Genomic DNA, 18,530 nt, shown 5'->3' with positions numbered 1-18,530 from the left:
TACGTTCTGAGCTTCCTTTTTTTTTTTTTCTACGGCACTTTTCCCCTCTACTGGAAAATCAATTGCAGCATGTAGAGTTAAGCTTTCTAGTTGCTCTTTTCTTCGTGTCCGAGAAACTTAGTTCGCGTTGCTATAAGTATTCTTGCTTCGTGAATATATTTATCCAATACTTTATTTAGTCCTGTTAAGCTGAACTAATATCCATAAGAGTGGAGAAAAAATAAATAGGATGCAGAACCGGGTTCTGCAGCATTAATGCCTTCAATGTGAGGTCGTGACGAAGTCATAAACCTCACCATAAACCTCACTATTACCCAACTAGCATTGCCGCAGGGATTGGACACCCGACCCAAAAATTGAATACATGGATAACTAGCAGATCGTCTCAAAAGGCTAAGCAAGGGAATCTTGAGTGCGTAGACCGCCGATTAGTGACACCCCCTTGGGAACCTGAGGTTCTCGCACGCTGAAGCAAGCGAATGCAACGACCTTTTGAATTGCTGGGCAGCATTGGAGAATACGACCCACAAGATAGTCATCCATCACGCCGTGAAATGAGACATCCAACTCTTTCAAGTTAGGATAGTTTTTGCCCTCCGCAAACGCTTCTTCGAAGGCCGCATAAGAAATATGGCGACATGACGCAATGTTCAGTATCCGGATGGCAGAGCCAGAATGGCGCATGAGCGCAGCGAACCCGTTTGATGCAAGTCCTATTGCATCTGGAGGGCCATTAGGGTTTGTATTGTCGACGTCTCGTGTTGACGAGAGATCCACAATTTCCAGGGGAGCGTTCAACCAGTTCAGAAAGAGTTCATTGAAACCTTTGTCCGTGCAGACAGAATTGTCAGAAAACCTAAGCTTGCGAAGGTGCCTGCATTTGTTGTGTATCATTTCCAGCAAAGTGTCATCGGCTGATGAAAAACCTCGCAAGGATAGCGACCGCAGGTTTGAGCCAAGTCTGGAAACTAGTTCAACAAGGCTATCGGTCTTCGTTTCCTGTATCAAGTCCAACGACAGATGTTCCAGAGACGGTAACGTTGAAATGGCTCGAAGAGAACGGTCACACATCCTCCAACATTGGGTGAGCTTTAACCGTCGGAGTCCCGTGCAGTGTTTACACATGACTTCAATGCTCTCATCATCTAGCGAAGAGTCCAGGTTGGACAGCCTGAGTGTCTCTAGCTTATCCCCCAGCTTCTGGAATACTTGTCTCCATCTCAGATCCGAGACAAGATTTGCAGAATCAAGTTGCAGATGTCGGATACTCAGATTTCGATCGAGCATGTAGTCTATGACATCGTCTTTCAACTGTCCAGCAAACCGAAGGTTTACGCTGGTCAGAGCGGGCATAAACGTGAAAATCTTTCTGAAGTCGTCCGTCTCAAGCTCTAAACAGGTGAGTTAAAACATGAACAAAACCATAAGCAGGATACACCAGTCATACTGCCCGAGTCGCATATGTCAATGAATCCCAAATCGGGTCGGAGGAAAAGATCCAGTGTCCTGGGTGTCAATGCCCGTCGTTTTGAAAGTATTTGACTTAGGCGACTGGCATGTACATTAGCAGTGCCGCACTTCTGGTTGAAATAGATACATACCGTAAAGGTTGCCATGGAAGATCACCAAACTCCGTGATATCTTGGATATTATCAGCCACTTTCTGAACAGTGTCAGCTAAGCAACACCTGAAAGAAATGTTCATAGACAAACCTTGGTGCACATCTCAACCAAACTGAGAGCACCATGCTGGGTGATCCCGTCGAGAAGGTCACTTTGATTTTGGCGCCGAGTAGTTCTGGGTCCTTTTTTCTTGGGTTGTAATTTCTTCTCCTTGTCACCAACCTCCTTAGAACATTTAGGGCAGAGAAGACCGCCCTGAGGCCCTGTCTTGCTGTATGGTGTAACTGTGAATCGTTTGCTGCAAATCTCACAATTCTCAAGTTGACCAGGCATAGGCCGAGCACGCTCTTTCAGCATCTCCCTTGCGATAAGCTCATCTTCATCATCAGGCTCACCAATGCGCCGAGCTTTGCGGCGAGCGAACTCCTTGCTCTGCTTGATCTTCGCGAGGGTGGCTGCTTCCTTTCGCTTACGCTTCTTTCTTTCCTCGGGAGTCTCGCCGATATTATCTTCATACTCTTCGTCAGTGAGTCGCTCTTCCTGCCCTTCATTGGCCTGACTCTCCGCTTCTCTCAACCTCCGCTGATAGTCATCATGGATTTGTGCTGCGGAGATGTTGTTGGACTAACACAAACTAGTGAGTGATGTTGAACATGACGATAATCCCGACGGTTATCTTACAGCGAGAAAATCAGTGAGAGCTGAACGCGGGCCACTAATCTGATTCCTGGTCTGCCTTCGCATCTCGAAAGTACTTTATTAGATTAAAAAAAAAATGAATGGCTAAAGTGGTTGTGGTTCTATTGACGGTCGCATTAATGGGTGCTTCAGGTCACAGGATCTCGCGTTTCACATAACGCGACAAAGGCCGTGTTCGACCTCGGGAGGCGATACCTACCGGCTTTCAGGAACGTGAGGCGAAAAAGCCATGAAAGAGCTTTTGACGAATCAATCCGAAGTGGCAATTCGATCCTTTTGGCGGCGACAACGATTACTGGATGAAACAATGGAAAACTTTTTGTCCGAGTCGTCTTCTGGGTTCCTTGATTATTAACCCGTGCCTGAACGCCAGGGTATACGAGGTGTAGGTGCCTACCGCCAGAAAGGTAGCCTATTCACACGGCCCATTTCGTTGACTACGGAGCTTAACATTGAACTCCAGCTTCCTGTGATTCACCATACTCTTTTATTTAATACAGCTTCGAAGGATTGTATGCCACCATGGGAAGGAAGAAGTCGGACACTAATAAGGACTCTGCTGCGTTCATTGGTACGACTAGAGGCAATCAGCTTGATAACCACAGCAAGCTCTCTTTTGTGAATGACGAATACTGAAGCTGACCGTTTGAAACGCAGTTCCAGGCTCCTGCTCTTCTACCTCTTCCAGACGTACCTCCTTACGACTAGCTCAAGCGTCATCCGCCGAGAAATTGGAGATACAGCACGAAATTTCCGAGACGCAGGATGAGTCAAAGTCCTCGGGCCTATCAAAAACTCGTCGAGGTATGAGGTTGGCGAAGCTCGAAGTAACCATACCATTGAAACCGACTCCATGTCGTTCGCCCTCCTCCGTTGCCGCCGACGACACATCTGCTGATGGAATAAATGGGTACGATACGCCAGCCACAAGTGTCGCTGTAACACCGGCGGCGTCTGACATAGGCCCCTCCAAGAAGCGAGTCAGTGCTTCTGTTCGAGCTAGGGAATTGCGTTCAGGCAATATGTTCCTGGGTGGACCTAAGGGATCGAAGAGATCGCTTGCTACGGAAACAGATAATCACTTCGATGCTGAGATAGCTGAGAGTGCTGATGCGATTTTGGCCAGGGACTTACAGCTCCAAGAATATCAACAGAACCCTCTCAAACGACGAATGACCTCTAATGATGTTTTCCGAAGAATTGATGGTTTCGTCGATTCCCCTAGTATCTTAACGGAACTGGGTGACAACGCCAGGGATGATGGATCCCTTGGGAAAAAATCGCAAGAGATATCCCCTGAGCGTAAACTCAGGACGTCTCGTCGCTCAAATGTCAAGCTCGTCATGTCAGATAGTGACGATACTATGGACATCGATGGGTCTGATTATGAAACGGATTCTGACTTAAGCGATGTATCCTCTACTGCAAGCGACTACCAACCACTGATTGTGCAGCGAACGTCACAGGTGAATAGTGTAAGGAATCAGGGACTTTCGTCTCAGAGACAACGACCTGTCACGGCGGCGAGTGCGCTTGCAGCTGGGATGAGCTTTCGTGTAAGTCATACGGGACTTACTATTGACTCACTTGGCTAATTGTAAGCCCAGGCTCGTAGGGAGCGACAAAAGCTTGAGAAGCAACACCCTAGTATTATAACAATGTGGGATGATTTAAAGAATGATCCTCCAATTACGCCTGTGCCAGCAGCGCAGCCTACGGGTATATCTAGGACGCTCAAACGGTTTCAACTCGAAGGCCTCAATTGGATGATGCGACAAGAAAAGACACAGTATAAGGGCGGGCTGTTGGGTGATGAAATGGGAATGGGCAAGACGATTCAAGCAGTGTCACTTCTAATGTCGGATTACCCGGCAGGGAGGCCGTCGCTGGTTGTTGTTCCCCCAGTTGCTCTAATGCAGTGGCAATCGGAAATCCAGGTTTGTTGAACTAATCAGAATGCTGATTCGTTCTCTGACCTCCTATAATAGGAATATACAGATGGGAAGCTCAAAGTTCTCGTCTACCACAATACCAACACCAAGGTAAAGGGTATGAGGAAGAGAGACCTTGAAGAGTTCGATGTGATTATGATATCCTGTGCGTATTCGTCATCTAATATATTTTAGTGCTTTATCTGATTTACATCTAGATTCTGGCCTTGAGTCAATCCATCGAAAAGAATGGAAAGGTTGGAATCGCAATGATGGCATTGTTAAAGAAGACAGTAAGCATTATACTCTTCAACTCACGCTATTATTGCTAATGATTACTAGGTGTCATTCATTCCATTCATTATCACAGGCTCATCCTTGACGAAGCTCACAGTATCAAGGTATATCTCGTTCATCATTACTGGTTTCATGATGCTGACTCTAGCAGCAACGTACCACCGGGGTTGCGCGCGCCTGTTTCGCACTTAAGTCCAACTACAAATGGTGTCTTTCTGGCACTCCTGTTCAAAATCGGATTGGGGAATTCTTCTCATTATTGCGGTTCTTAGAGGTCCGGCCATTTGCCTGCTATTTTTGTAAGCAATGCAAATGCCAGGAGCTTCACTGGTCACAGGATACAGAGAAGCGGTGCACGAAATGCAAGCATAGGTACTGTACAGTCCTTCTACTCAGTCTCACGTCAAATCCCCATATTGACCGTTCTATAGTGGATTCAGTCATGTATCAGTTTTCAACCAGGAAATATTGAACCCGAGTAAGCACACATACGGCAAATTCTCGTTTTGGCTTGATTAACACATGCAGTCACGGAACGAGACGACCCAGAGGCGCGGAAGGCAGCATTGGCAAAGCTGCGGCTAATCACGGATAGGATCATGCTCCGACGAGTCAAACGAGACCACACAGCCTCAATGGAACTACCTCCCAAGCGGTGAGTATGTCCGGAGCATAGAGGATGGATTGATTTCTAACCCAAGTCAGTGTCATCATACATAACGAATTCTTTGGAGAGATCGAACGCGACTTTTCTACCAGCATCATGACCAACTCTACTAGGCAGTTCGACACCTACGTGAGCCGCGGTGTAATGTTGAACAATTACGCTAATATCTTTGGACTCATTATGCAAATGCGGCAAGTTGCGAACCATCCCGATCTAATTCTGAAGAAGCATGCCGAGGGCGGGCAAAACGTTCTCGTTTGCTGCATCTGTGATGAACCGGCGGAGGAAGCGATCCGATCACGGTGCCGTCATGACTTTTGTCGGCGCTGTGTCAAAGATTATATCCGGTCATTTGATGCAGGTGCCGTAGTTGACTGCCCGCGATGCCATATACCCCTCTCGATTGACCTCGACCAGCCGGATCTTGAACAACATGAAGATTATATCAAAAAGAACTCCATCGTCAACAGGATACGAATGGAGGATTGGACTTCGTCGACCAAAATAGAAATGCTTGTCTACGAGCTCTACAAACTACGCAGCAAGAAGCAGACGCTCAAGTCCATCGTTTTTTCACAGTTCACCTCGATGTTGCAACTCGTGGAATGGCGCCTGCGTAGAGCTGGCTTTAATACAGTCATGCTTGATGGAACCATGTCACCTGCACAGCGCCAGAAGTCGATCGATTATTTCATGAATAATGTTAATGTCGAGGTGTTCCTCGTATCGCTCAAGGCAGGCGGCGTAGCCTTGAACCTGACGGAGGCGTCAAGGGTTTTCATCGTGGATCCGTAAGTGTCCGCTCCGTAGCCATGTATAAACTGGACTTTTACTGACATTATTTCAAGGTGGTGGAATCCTGCAGCTGAGTGGCAGAGCGCCGACCGATGCCACCGGATTGGTCAACGCCGACCCTGTGTCATCACGCGGCTATGCATTGAAGATTCAGTGGAGTCTCGCATTGTCATGCTCCAGGAAAAGAAAGCGAACATGATTAATGGCACCATCAACAAGGATCAAGGGGAAGCGCTTGAGAAACTCACCCCGGAGGATATGCAGTTCTTGTTCCGGGGATCGTAGTCGCATCTTCTTAGACTCATCGCCCCATCGGCCACGGTTCAAGCTGGACTTGCGGCCAGGGCAAGCTGGGCTAAGTTACACTGGTTTTTGCCCCTTGGAACCGCGGTTCTTAGCCTTTTAGGCAACAATATAACTATACAGTGGAGACTAGCGGCAGATAATGGTGTCAGGAGCGTTTGATCGCTTATTCATCCCATCAGAGCGTGGCAATGAAAGACTTGAAAGGGATGCTAATGGCTAAGCCATGTAATGATAATCCTCCACAGCCCCAATAGCCCTACATATATCGAAGTTTCTAATTAGGTACTATGTGATACACGCGGGTTTTCGACTACGAATTGGCAAAAGCTTAGCTTTAGCTGGGTACTTAAGGCTGAGTGGGGAGGTTCCGTCATTATCTCCCGAGGTCACTGCAGCTTATCCCTCCCTTGACAACAATGCCCTACCACCTTCCAACCATGGGATCAACATTTCCTCATTAAATAGAGCTTATGGGCCCGTCTCTTCATTATCCTAATCTACTCAGTAACCCATAATTTTCTCTTCAATTTCTGCTGGGCTTTGGCCCGCTTTATTTTTAGCTCTTCCTTCCAAGAGTGGCTTCCCCTCCTCTCCCCATTCCCTGCCAGCAGGCAACAGCGAAACGCTCTCTCAAATGGCAGACACTCAGTCGCATATCCGACCGCAGCACTTGGGCGACAAGTATGGGCCAAGGCTCGTTGACAAGGCAGAGAAGTTGCAGAACCAGGCTGTCGCTATGGCCGTCGGCTCCAAGAGCGACTCGTCCGAGCCTGCTGGAGGCTTCGATAGCACACCATTCCCCTATGCACCTCCTGGCTTTACTCTCAGATTCACCTTTCATCGCGGCGTAAATCTGCCTGTCGCTGATTTCGGAACGTTTTCTAGCGACAGCTATCTTGTCGCTTCCTTGGCTGTCGACGTTCCGCAGCGGCATAAACAAGATCCTCTACCTACCTACAGGACGCCGACTGTGCGCAAGAATCGCGACCCTGTCTGGGAGAAGGAGTGGACAGTGGCCAATGTGCCCGCATGCGGGTTTAGGCTGAAATGTCGCGTATACGATGAGGATGCGGCAGACCACGATGACAAATTAGGGAATGCCTATATCCAGGTTGACTCAATTAGCGCTCAATGGCCCGGCATTCAACAACAGCCTTTTCGGTTAAAGAAGCATACTGGCAGCAAACGTGTCTATCTTTTTGGTAATGTTGCTGCCATTGCCTCGAGACGTCTTCACACGGATCCACATCTGGTCATCAGCGTTGAATGTCTGGGGAAAACGCCTGGCACTAACGGTGCGCAAGTATACACCGTTGGGCCGAATTACTGGTTTAAACATTTCTCGCCTTTAATTGGCAGATTGACTGGGACAAAGGACGCGGTACAAAGTCAGGATGGGAGGAAAACGGTCAACCGCTATAAGTATGCTCGCATTTTCCTTCAAGAGAGTTTTCGATACGGTTCATCTAATATCTTGTTCTAGCTTTCAAGCTATACAAATTCAACTCAAGGGACCTGTACCCAAAGAACTGTATCACAGATATGTGGAGTTTAAGCCTTTCGTGGCAGGGATGTTCACGTCGCATACTTTGCGGGGGCGGATACTCAACAGAGCGCTTCATCACCAGCATGAAAGGATCTATAATTTTGACCGGGCAACATTGGACGGTCAGTTCGACGAGCCATGCCTGGAGCTGACGCAGAAGTTTCTTGAATTTGTTCATTATGCCCAAGGGGGTAGGATATTCACTTACGTTCTTACTCTCGACGGTCAGCTTCGCTTTACGGAGACAGGAAAGGAATTCGGCATCGATTTATTGAGCAAACACACGATGCACAGCAATGTATCCATCTATATTGCCTATTCAGGGGAGTTCTTCGTTCGACAGCGCAAGCACAATCATCGAATGCAGTCCTTGGTATCAAATAGCTCATCCACGGAGTATATCATGGACAACGATGGCGAAGAGATGGAGGTATCAACCGACCCCACTAAATATGAGCTCTTTATAGATAACGACAGCGGCACCTACCGGCCGAATGCCAAATATTTGCCGCTTCTGAAGCAGTTCATCTCGTCTAACTTTCCCGGGCTACACATCACCACTCTGGATTGCCAGGCTGATGCAGAGCGAATGGAAAGGCTAAAGAATGAACAAAGAGAACAGAAAAATCGTGCGCGCGGCCAAATGGCTTTCCTTCAGCAAAGGAGCAGGTCTTCTTCCTCTTTATCCATATCGAGCTCTGACGAGGATGAATTGAACGAGCACAGCGGCTTAGAGAACAAAAAGAGGGGAGACTTTGCTAGAAAGGTGCACGAGATGCGGGACGTCAAGAGTCAGGTACTAAGGTGGGCGCAGGCAGATCAAGATGAAGGTGCAAGGAAGAATGCGACCATGTCCTCACGTCCTCCTGAGGGAGCACCTGACCAAAAGAACCCCCAACAATGATTTCCCAAATTGATACCCAGATGGCTCCTAAAAGCTACGATTGTGCGTTCATTCCTCTCACTTTTCCCGGCGTTTTCTCTAAACCCGGCTCCTCCTTCTACGGCCGCTGTTTTCCTAGGTCAACTCTATGAATTTCTACGCGGGACCATCGTTATTGTTTATTTCCTGTGATTATAATAGTAATATGCTTAGATGGGAGGGGTGAGATTGACTAGCCTTGTATAAACATTTGCCCCGTTTAGAAGGTCATGTTCGTCTCGAATGTATGGCCATGGCTAACTCTATTTTTGGTAAACAGCGGCTGCGGCCTATATCAGAGGACGGCGGATCCAGCTGATTGTCCATAGTCACGGGATGGAAGGATTAGGCAGCGATAAACATACATGAGGATAGTCAAGAATATTTCATGACCATCCGTCGTCTCGTGAGACCGAAATAGGTGCTGGCGATGGCGATGGCTCTGTGCTCGGAATACTCTGTAGAATCGGAAAATAATAAAGACTAAGGGCGGCGCTAGATAGCAGTCTATCCCGCTTCAGGAAGATCGAGGGGTAGATGGATGACAAGATTCACAGTTAGTCCAGAGTCAAGTCTAAGCCCCCTCCAAATCGATCTCCGAGTCCGCAACTCAACACCTCTTCTTCTCCCACCATCCTCCACTGCACCTCAACACATCTCGTTCCCTTACCTTCGACCGACTGCCCGTCCTACCTGCTCGAGAAACTGTCCAACCGTCTGCTTTGCTCGCTTGAGCCTCCCTCGCTCTAACTTCCCAACCACCTGGATTTTCCCTTGAACGGGCGCCTTTCTTGCTGAACAACCACTGAACCTAAGTTTCATTCATCTGTCGAGCTAAGATTAAGTCGTTGGTGAATTGAAGGAGGGCCCTGGAGAAGAACGCTGAGACGGCTAGTGTGGCTCCATCTTCCCCACCCAAATTCCATTCATCTCGTCCACTGCACTGCGACTGCGTTCATCCATATCCGTCGATCGTTATTCGCGGCTCCCTGCCCTTGCCTTCGTCCATCGGCCACTCGCTCATGATCTGAGTTGGGTGGCAGCTTGTTGGGATTTATTCTTGATTCCGCTTCAACTACGAGTTCAGTTCCCTGGTGCGCAAGCCGCCGATGGTGACTTCCCAATAGTCCCGGTTCCCTCTCCGGACTTAATCATCTAAGCGGCGGCTTGACACTTGGAGCGTTTTGACCATGGGGGTTGTCGGGAGCCGGCTTGACGACTCGGGGTGTCTGTATTTCAAAGATCAGAACAAATGTGCGTTCGTTTTTGCTGATGCAGCTAAATGGACTGCAGTTGACTGGTTCTACTAGTAACGATCGCATCTGTAACGATATCGAATTCTCGCCGGGTGCTTCTGAACCTCATTCCAAATGGATTTCCCGCAACCAGGTATAATGCGAGAAGGGAGCCCGGAGATGACACTCTGGTTGAGTATATACAGGTATGATGACTTGACCATTAAATGGAACGCTTGCCCTTTAGCTCACAAATCCGACATCTTACAGGATCCGGACTGCCCCCCTTCTGCTCCCCACCCTTCGTTCCTTTTGCGTCTGAACAACGACGACGAACTCATTTTCAAGTTTACCTTCATCTTAAGACAAACGCAAACAGGGAACGTGTCGAATTCCACGGTCAATGGGGTTGCGACTACTTTGCCCGAGGTAGCCGACACCATATTGACAGGCTTGACATTTGCGCACGCGCCGAACTCGAAAGAGCTCGACAATCTGGTTACAAGAGAATTCCACGCAAATCCAAACCTGCAAAACAACTCGAACGTTCAGCTCGTGGGCGATTTCTCAACCGGTGGAAGCCCGTCCGTTCAATTTGATTGGACTTGGAAATGGAAGCCCCCAAAGAGTATGGAAGATAAAGGTGGTGGTTGGCGGAATAGCTGTAGCTTTTTGGATTATGACCAAAGGGCTAATCGCCTCAACACCCTCGCGTATTTTTCGTTTTGGGTACAAAACACTGCTCGCTTTCTCCCGAGTCCGCAAATAACATCTCCGAATCTGGAAGTTCATATGCCTATGCGCAATCGCGTTCCTTCTTCGCAGTCGGTTTTATCACATTCTAGCGACGCAGACATATCGTCAAATGTCCCGGTCCAGGTCGTACCGGAGACGCCCCCTGAAGCTAATGATGCGCCTCCAACCTCCACGGCTCCAGTTCCGGCTCCGGCTCCGGCTCCTGTGAAGGTAGATCTTCCCCACTCACGCCCTGGCGAGGACATGAGTGTGGTTGAAGATGGACCTCTATTCCGTGCTACTATGAAGGCACTGGAGCAGAAGACCGGCAATATGCGCGCTAAGATCAAGAAAGTTTTGAAGAAGGCCGAGGCTGCGCATCAAGCCCAGACAGCTTGCAACGATGCCGTGGAAGCGTTTTTATCTGCTTTAGGTGATGCATCTACCTCCAATGCGAACGCAATTCAGCCAGCACTAGACCACTATTTTGAGAAGATTTCGCGGCAGATATTGAATTACGAGCGACTCAATGCTTTACAGCTCCAAAAGCTGGTGATAGAACCGCTTTTGAAACTCTATACTAATGACATCAAGCAAGCGGAGGCGAAGAAGAAGGAATTTGAAGAAGAAAGCCGTGACTATTATGCTTACGTCGGTCGATACCTCGGACAGCGACAGGACTCACTGAAGGAAAAGAAGCGAGCAGAAAGTGACTCTAAGTACCAAGCGAAACGTCGAAATTTTGAACTGAGACGGTTCGATTATTCTTCGTTCATGCAGGACCTTCACGGTGGCCGCAAGGAGCAGGAGGTCCTTTCTCATCTAACTAAATATGCGGATACCCAGGCGAAGACCTTCCTCGCCGCGGCTAAACAGGTGGATGACATGGTGCCGCAGCTTGATGCCCTTATCCATGAGGTCAATCAAGCAGATAAGGAATTTCAATTTCAGAGGACGGAGAGGGAAGAGAAACGGAGAGCCCTGGAGAAAAGCAGCAACACGTACCTTGAGCCTGATGCTCCCGTCAGCTCAAGCGCAGCGTCCACGTTACTTACTAGCGGTAATGGGAATCAGAAACCAGAGGGAGACTTGGGCCGCGCCGATAGCACCGGGTCACAATTGCGGAGTGTCACTAGCAGCAATTCAACCACATCAATCCAGACATCCGCGGCTCCCAATCCGTCCGCCGGTTCCTCTGCCATGACCTCAGCCATAAACTCAAGCTGTACGTTCTCCGAAGTACTAGTGAATAACCTCTTCAGTATTACAGGACGCTAACTCTTGCCACAGGTCAGCAAAGGAAAGAAGGGCTGCTTTGGGCGTTATCTCGACCAGGATCTCATATTGACCCCAAAGGAATCAACAAGCAGGCTTGGCATAAGTAAGACCATATTATCGTGATTATTGAGGAGATACTGATACCATCATTCTTCGTCAGATTTTGGATTGTCCTCGACCAGGGTAAACTGTCAGAATACAGCAACTGGAAACAAAAGCTTGACTTACACATGGATCCTATCGACCTGCGGATGGCCTCAGTAAGAGAGGCTCGGAACGCAGAACGGCGGTTTTGCTTCGAGGTAATCACCCCGCAATTCAAGCGCATCTACCAAGCAACTTCAGAGGAAGATATGGGCAACTGGATTAGGGCAATCAACAACGCTTTACAGAGCGCTGTTGAAGGACGTAGCATGTATCCACCTCCACTCTCGTCGGAGGCGGACAAGCCATCTATGGGCCGAGACATTGGCTCTGTATTGACGGGGAAAAGCTCTTCAGTTTCCCACCACTCTCACCATTCATCCGCCTCGAGCAATGTGACCCGTCGCACGACAGTTGGGGCGCGGCCTAGCTATGTTCGCGGCGACTCACAGGGTTTCGAGGATAATCCCTCAAAGCTATTACAAGCAGTTCGCGACGCAGATCAAGGCAACCACTGGTGTGCGGACTGTAACTCTACCTCCAAGGTTGAGTGGGTTTCGATAAACCTAGGGATCGTCTTGTGTATAGAGTGCAGTGGCATTCACCGATCTCTCGGGACACATATTTCTAAAATCCGATCACTCACACTCGACGTCCATTCTTTTTCGAACGATATTGTGGAAATCCTTCTTCAAATCGGAAACCGCGTCAGCAACATGATCTGGGAGGCTACTCTAGATCAGGCTCAGAAGCCGGTAGCCTCATCCACTCGAGAACATCGGCTGAGGTTCATCACCGCCAAATATGCGGATAAAGCGTTCGTTCAACCACTGCCCTCTCCATTGTCGCGATTCCCGACGGCAGACGAAACGCTTCTCGCCTCAATCAAGAGAAATGACATTCAAGGTGTCCTTTACGGCATCGCCCTTCGCGCCAACGTGAACGTCGCCGATCGCTCCCGTAGCACTCACGCCGTCTTCCTCGCATTAGCTGCCGCGGACCCGGCACACCCCGGTCAAATGACGTCGAGTATATCCTCTCGACCTAGCACATCTACCAAGGTGATCCCTTTCCCCGTCGCTGAACTCCTTGTCCAGAACGGAGCCGAGATTCCGTCTCAGCCTCCTCCAATCCCTCTTTCCCCTGCCGCTCAATTATACCTTAACCAGCGAACTGCACGACTCTCTAATTTCAACCATCCTGTTCCTGCTGTAACACCAGCAGATACGCTGGGATCACTGCCCACCCTCCGAGGGCCCGGAGCTAGCAACGAGCAGGCACCAAGTTCGTTAGATAACAAAGAGCGAGAGAAACTGCATAAAAGAGGAAGCGCTGGAGCTAGGTTTGCTGGCAAAGTTGCCTCGCTAGGGATTGATCGATGAGTCTTCGATCCCCGGTCCCATGATGCCTAATATGTATTCTTACTTCACGACACGCCCCGCTTCCCTTCTTCCTGGATCCTATCCAGTTTGGCGGATTGATTCCCTTTTTTACGATCTATTTATAACCCATTATACTTAATGAGGAGTCCAAACGGACATAATGACTATTGCTATCGAGAGAAGACTTATCGCTCTATTATTGTTCCTGCCAGCATACTCGCGGGCTGTATGTCTATGGTGTATACAGTTGCAACTTCAAGCACAGAAATTATGAGTTAATGGACAATTAGCAAGCCTGGCCGTTGTTGTCTTTACCATTTTCCCCACGCACTTGAATGAAATCCGACCAGGGTCGAGCCAACACCAGCCTCAGCAGTAATTAAAGGAGAGTGGATCAAGGCCTTCTTCAATTGTCTATCTGATATTTCTATAATACTTAATTATCTTTGAGGAGGCAGTTTATCCAGCCGAATCGAGCCCGCATTCGTCACATATAGGTGAGCAAGACGTGCCTACTGGGAAAAAGCCACAATGATAGAATTCAGTTGACGTTGAGTTCTTGTGGCCCACGTTACCAATTGTTCAGCAAACCAAAGAAAACCACGATATCACCTCTTCTGCTAAGAGAAGAGGAATCAATGTCGGATATTATGTGCTTGGTAAACTGTACGGCTCTTATCAAACGGTAGCTGGTCAACCTGATACAGCTCCTTTGAGCCTATGCAGCGTCCTGGAAGAGAACGGGCCAAAACTAACTTCGAGACTCACCATGAGCTTCCGCCAATGACGCATCCAGTTGTGCTGTACACACATCTGTGCAGACAACTTCTTTTACCCCCTTCCATGTACTTGAGAAATATGGTGAGAAAGCAATGTTATGATAAATGCAGAAGTGCTGTTGCAGCAGTGGGAACTGCACGCCAATCTGAACTACATCCCACTCAAAAGTATACACAAGGTCCTAATCCATATTGATAGAGACGGGCAGCAAAGCGTCTGTGGGTAGCTGGATAATGTCTCTTAAAAAACACTGGCCGCTTGCGCCAGATGGTGGCGGTAGAAAGTAGTACGAAATAGTAGTCTTTCCTCCGTTCATTTAGAAAGCCATTAAGCTAATGACCTGAATTAAGGACTTGCCCAATAAAATGGTGTCGCCAGTGAAGTGGCAAACCCGTCAACTTTTGTGTCGACGATGAGGACCTAAGTAGGGTGACAATAAACATATATGAGAGTTAATAAGTCCTGAACAATGTAGTTGTTTGTCCTAAGCCTATGCGGATGAAAGATCCACGTAATTCGAAAGGCTGCTCAGCGGCTGAGAACATGTCGAGATGATTAGAGACGCAAGGTGTGGGTTGACTCCTAGCCCACAGCTGTCAATATTGACCTCTACAAGGGCTGTCAAAAAGCTCTATTCTGTTGTAAAACATAAAACTGAGAGACAGATTTGTGGCACAACTAAAGCCCAAACCACAAAGAGCTAGACAGTTGTGGAAGTGCACAAAGGATGTGGATGCTGAAACAGCTGGATCAACCCGCCAATCACGATTGACCAGATAAATGCTAGTGCCATTCCGTGTACTTAAAAGTCTATGACACCGTAGTCCGTACTCTGCTTATCTTTACTGTGCTTAGCACTTTATCAAGCCCAGCTTTCTCGTAGGTGGGTAATTCGCGGTTCGAAAAGAAGCAGATTTCGGTAAATGTTTGCCCGGATCTTTGAAATTAGAAGAGTTCAAAGAAAAAGACTGAGTCAAAGACTGAATTGAGTCTTTTAGAGACTGCGAGGCGAAATTTTTTCTCTATGAAGTGCAGCGCAATTTCATGGGAAAAAAATCTACCGGTAATAGTGGGCTTGTGGCAATTCTTAATAATCGCTACTTGTCGGTATATCGCGTAACTTCCCCTTCTGGACGAGATGAGGCATTAGCGGTGGAGATTGCTCCCATTGGCTGGTCTCTCGTACCGAAACCACGAATGAGAGCTCTCCTAGAGCCGCCATCTGCCGGGCTTCTTTATTTTCACTTCCCCAGGGATCTAACGGACCTACTACTCCGTATGTGCTATGGATACTACCGAGTAGTTTTTAGTCTTTCTGACCAGTGACCACAAGCAATCTCGACAAAAACGGTTTTGCTTCGCTCTGGCCATGCCCCACAGAGATCTACCAGCCCTAGTGGGAATCCCTACGGTCCTGCCACATCCTCTCGAGGCTCGCGCCTGCACTTCTATCCCGGGATCAGCCCATCTTAAATGACTTCTACCGAGTGATTCTATGCCGGATTGCTACTAGAACTTATTTATGGTCCTATGTGCTGAGCCCGCATTGTTCTTTTCCGGTCGTCCGAGGTGGCGGATGATCCCCGCTCTTCGTCGCGAGTTGAGACTCATGATTTATGGCCAAGGGCCAGTTTCTTATGCTGATTTCTGTTACTCAAGGTGGCGTTCGTATCAGCCACAGTGCCGATGTCCCCATTAATCGATTCAGGAACAGTATCCGCTCGCGAGAGCTGGGGGGAGCATACGCATCCTTCTGTGTATAGAAAAATACGGGCCACTCTGGTTTGCAGTAGTGCCACCTGCGGTTCGCTGTCAAATCACAATTCTCTGGATAAAGACTCCGTTCTCCTAATGCCAATCCTGTTGCCACGGAGCACTTGGTGCACTCAGTTCCTGTTCCTCTACGGCTTATGGAGTATCCATCAAATCGACTTGCCACCGTTCGACTGAAGAAAACTCGACACTCATGATATCTAAGTCCTCCTACTATGGCTTCTTGCAGTAGCCCATACCGGAATTACTCCTAAAACATAGTTTGTCAAAAGCGACCCATGGATCTAGCCAGGCCCGATGGCTCTCCGGCTACCCCCAATCATGCTTTCGCACACAAGCCATCTACTCGGCGTATGTCGCCAGTTTTCATGTATTATGTGGGAACTATCCTGTCGTGACATCAGGCTAGCCGTGTGCAATACTGATAAGAACCGACTGTTCGGCTCGACCCTTGCACAATTCACGGGCTTGCCTTCTGCTTTCGCTCCTCGTCCGAGTGATCGAGACCCTTAGGAACATTCCGTGCGGGAAGCCATTTCTCTCTTCTGGGCTCTCCCACGCAAACGAGCCAACGGGTTCCTTGTGGCGGTATATTATCAACCGGCTCGACTTACAGAGTAATCTGCAGAATTCGTCGATCGTGCTGCCGTCGATCTTCGCATGCCCATTCGATCGCTGTGGCGTGAGAGGAACAAATCCCGGTCTGGAAACGAGGCCCCGATCTTGTAACCCAAGAGTGGATGTTTTTCTCCATCCAGGAACGGACCACAGCCACAAGGGAGTCTCAGCCCTCAATGTCAATTGCCAAATGACCCTTCGGCTATGCGAGCATCGAGCATCTAGTCTATCTACGGTGCTTGTGACTAGTGACATTCGCCGCCCGGTCAGCCCCGTCGCCCGGGCACCTCTTCTAAGAAGGCCGCGTTCCCCAGTAGCCCGTTACTGCTATTTCACTCCATTAGTTTCACTATCCGCTGCCGTCCCCTCTACGGAGTAGCCTTATCCACACCGGGTGTACAGGGCTTGATTTGCTGGGATCTCATCCCTAAGGGCCCGCTGCATTGACTGGGGCTGGACCCGACGGCAGAACGCCTCCTACTACTAGCAGGAGGAAGGCCCTTCACAAAGCTCAAGGTCCCATCTCCATATCTCTACCCTTTCAGTCCTAGACGGGGCGCGCTTACAGGCCAAGGAAACGCAAGCAGTCCCACCCTTCAACCTCAACCGGCCGAAGTGAGATCGATTCCCAGCTTTTGACCGACATCTTTTTAACTGTCGCTTGCGCCAAACTGTAACTAGACTGTATGTAAGTCACGTTGGCATATACTGATGCTTGGTAAATCATGGCCAGAGCGCAGATTGATTGATTTCCTCTCCTATTTAGTGCATCGGATCTAGCCCGCTTTTTTTTGTTGCTTGCAATTTGTTTTAGTAGACAGAGGTGAGTACATTATTTCCTTTTCCATTTCTGGCTGCTTCATATTTTTTGTTCCTTTTCAACAACCTTGTCATACATGCGCACATATTTTCTTTGAGACGTGACTTTGGGCTTCATGCCTGAATAAGGGGCGTTCTTGGTTCTGCTTTCCGTCCAATCCCCCAACTCTTTCCTCTCCAGTCTTTCCCTTCTCCTTTGCATGGAGGTCCTATTGGATTATGAGGTCTTGGGTGCTGGCGTGCTCAGAAAGAAGCTGGGGAGCCAAGTTTTCGTGGGCTTTTACCTCGTTGGGGCTCCCGACATTCTCGTCTTCTCTATTGACAATCCGCTCAGCTTGCCTTGACATCTTGTATGCAGCTGGGCTGGTGGTTTGTGGGAGATTTCTTCCTCCCATTCCACTACCATCCGGGTTCTTCTCCCGCCCCTTATGACCCCGGCTCCAGCTCTGTTCCGTGGCTTCTCTAGCCAAAGCAGCAGCCATGCCCCAATCTCCATGAAGAGTTCCCCATATAGCCCGTTGTTTCCTATTGCTCCTGTGTGATATTTCTATTCTCCACTCTTTTTACAGTTCCTTCGCTCCCATTTGTGCGAGCGTCTTACTATGTGGCTCTATACCATCACCCCAGTCCTCTCGTCTTTCAATCCTACCCTTGCTCTCCTGAAGGGATTTGAATACATTTGAAATATCGAAGCGAACGTTGTGAACGTGTGTGAGTGTGAGAGAAGCCAATTTCCGCCTCCTGACTCACCCACTCTGGCAGCCGCATGTCTGGATAGCGTCAATACTTTTTTTTTTTTCTTTCTTTCTTTTCATTTCTCTGTGCTGAGCATTCTGGAATCATTCTGACCTTCCCCGAGACTCTTTTACACATCTGCCGTCAGCTTATATACGTATTATAGAATACATCCTGTCAGAATTACTTGATCACACCAAGCTTCAATAAGGTACGTACGTTTGTGAGAACCAGTGTCATTTCTG

General features: G+C 48.6%; 5 protein-coding genes across 5 annotated transcripts, besides 1 other annotated feature; 3 read left to right on the top strand and 2 right to left on the bottom strand.

Annotated features, from left to right (window-relative positions):
• Nucleotides 1-18,530: part of a sequence feature (contig 1.69 1..80995(-1)) that runs on past the window's edge.
• Nucleotides 394-2,367, bottom strand: rad7 (DNA repair protein Rad7, protein; the record flags this gene model as incomplete). Its single annotated transcript, XM_656783.1, has 5 exons — nucleotides 394-1,391; nucleotides 1,448-1,551; nucleotides 1,602-1,663; nucleotides 1,714-2,247; nucleotides 2,305-2,367. The coding sequence occupies 5 exons, from the start codon at nucleotides 2,365-2,367 to the stop codon at nucleotides 394-396; spliced, it is 1,761 nt and encodes a 586-aa protein (XP_661875.1).
• Nucleotides 2,845-6,297, top strand: ANIA_04272 (DNA repair protein RAD16; the record flags this gene model as incomplete). Its single annotated transcript, XM_656784.1, has 10 exons — nucleotides 2,845-2,893; nucleotides 2,980-3,878; nucleotides 3,930-4,259; nucleotides 4,311-4,364; nucleotides 4,472-4,546; nucleotides 4,596-4,654; nucleotides 4,982-5,028; nucleotides 5,079-5,205; nucleotides 5,331-6,008; nucleotides 6,066-6,297. The coding sequence occupies 10 exons, from the start codon at nucleotides 2,845-2,847 to the stop codon at nucleotides 6,295-6,297; spliced, it is 2,550 nt and encodes an 849-aa protein (XP_661876.1).
• Nucleotides 6,744-9,015, top strand: ANIA_04273 (C2 domain protein). Its single transcript, XM_656785.2, has 2 exons — nucleotides 6,744-7,740; nucleotides 7,802-9,015. The coding sequence occupies exons 1-2, from the start codon at nucleotides 6,953-6,955 to the stop codon at nucleotides 8,766-8,768; spliced, it is 1,755 nt and encodes a 584-aa protein (XP_661877.1). The 5' UTR covers nucleotides 6,744-6,952; the 3' UTR covers nucleotides 8,769-9,015.
• Nucleotides 9,977-13,560, top strand: ANIA_04274 (putative ARF GTPase activator (Csx2); the record flags this gene model as incomplete). Its single annotated transcript, XM_656786.1, has 5 exons — nucleotides 9,977-10,040; nucleotides 10,097-10,227; nucleotides 10,292-11,981; nucleotides 12,047-12,137; nucleotides 12,195-13,560. 5 exons carry the CDS (start codon nucleotides 9,977-9,979, stop codon nucleotides 13,558-13,560), a joined length of 3,342 nt encoding a protein of 1,113 aa, XP_661878.1.
• On the bottom strand, nucleotides 17,760-18,318 carry ANIA_04275 (uncharacterized protein; the record flags this gene model as incomplete). Its single annotated transcript, XM_656787.1, has 2 exons — nucleotides 17,760-18,075; nucleotides 18,305-18,318. 2 exons carry the CDS (start codon nucleotides 18,316-18,318, stop codon nucleotides 17,760-17,762), a joined length of 330 nt encoding a protein of 109 aa, XP_661879.1.

This window comes from Aspergillus nidulans, chromosome II (genome assembly GCF_000011425.1).
Source record: "Aspergillus nidulans FGSC A4 chromosome II".
Lineage (NCBI taxonomy): Eukaryota > Fungi > Ascomycota > Eurotiomycetes > Eurotiales > Aspergillaceae > Aspergillus > Aspergillus nidulans.
The sequence above is the reverse complement of the archived record's forward strand: the minus strand, read 5'-3'. Positions and strand labels throughout refer to the sequence as shown.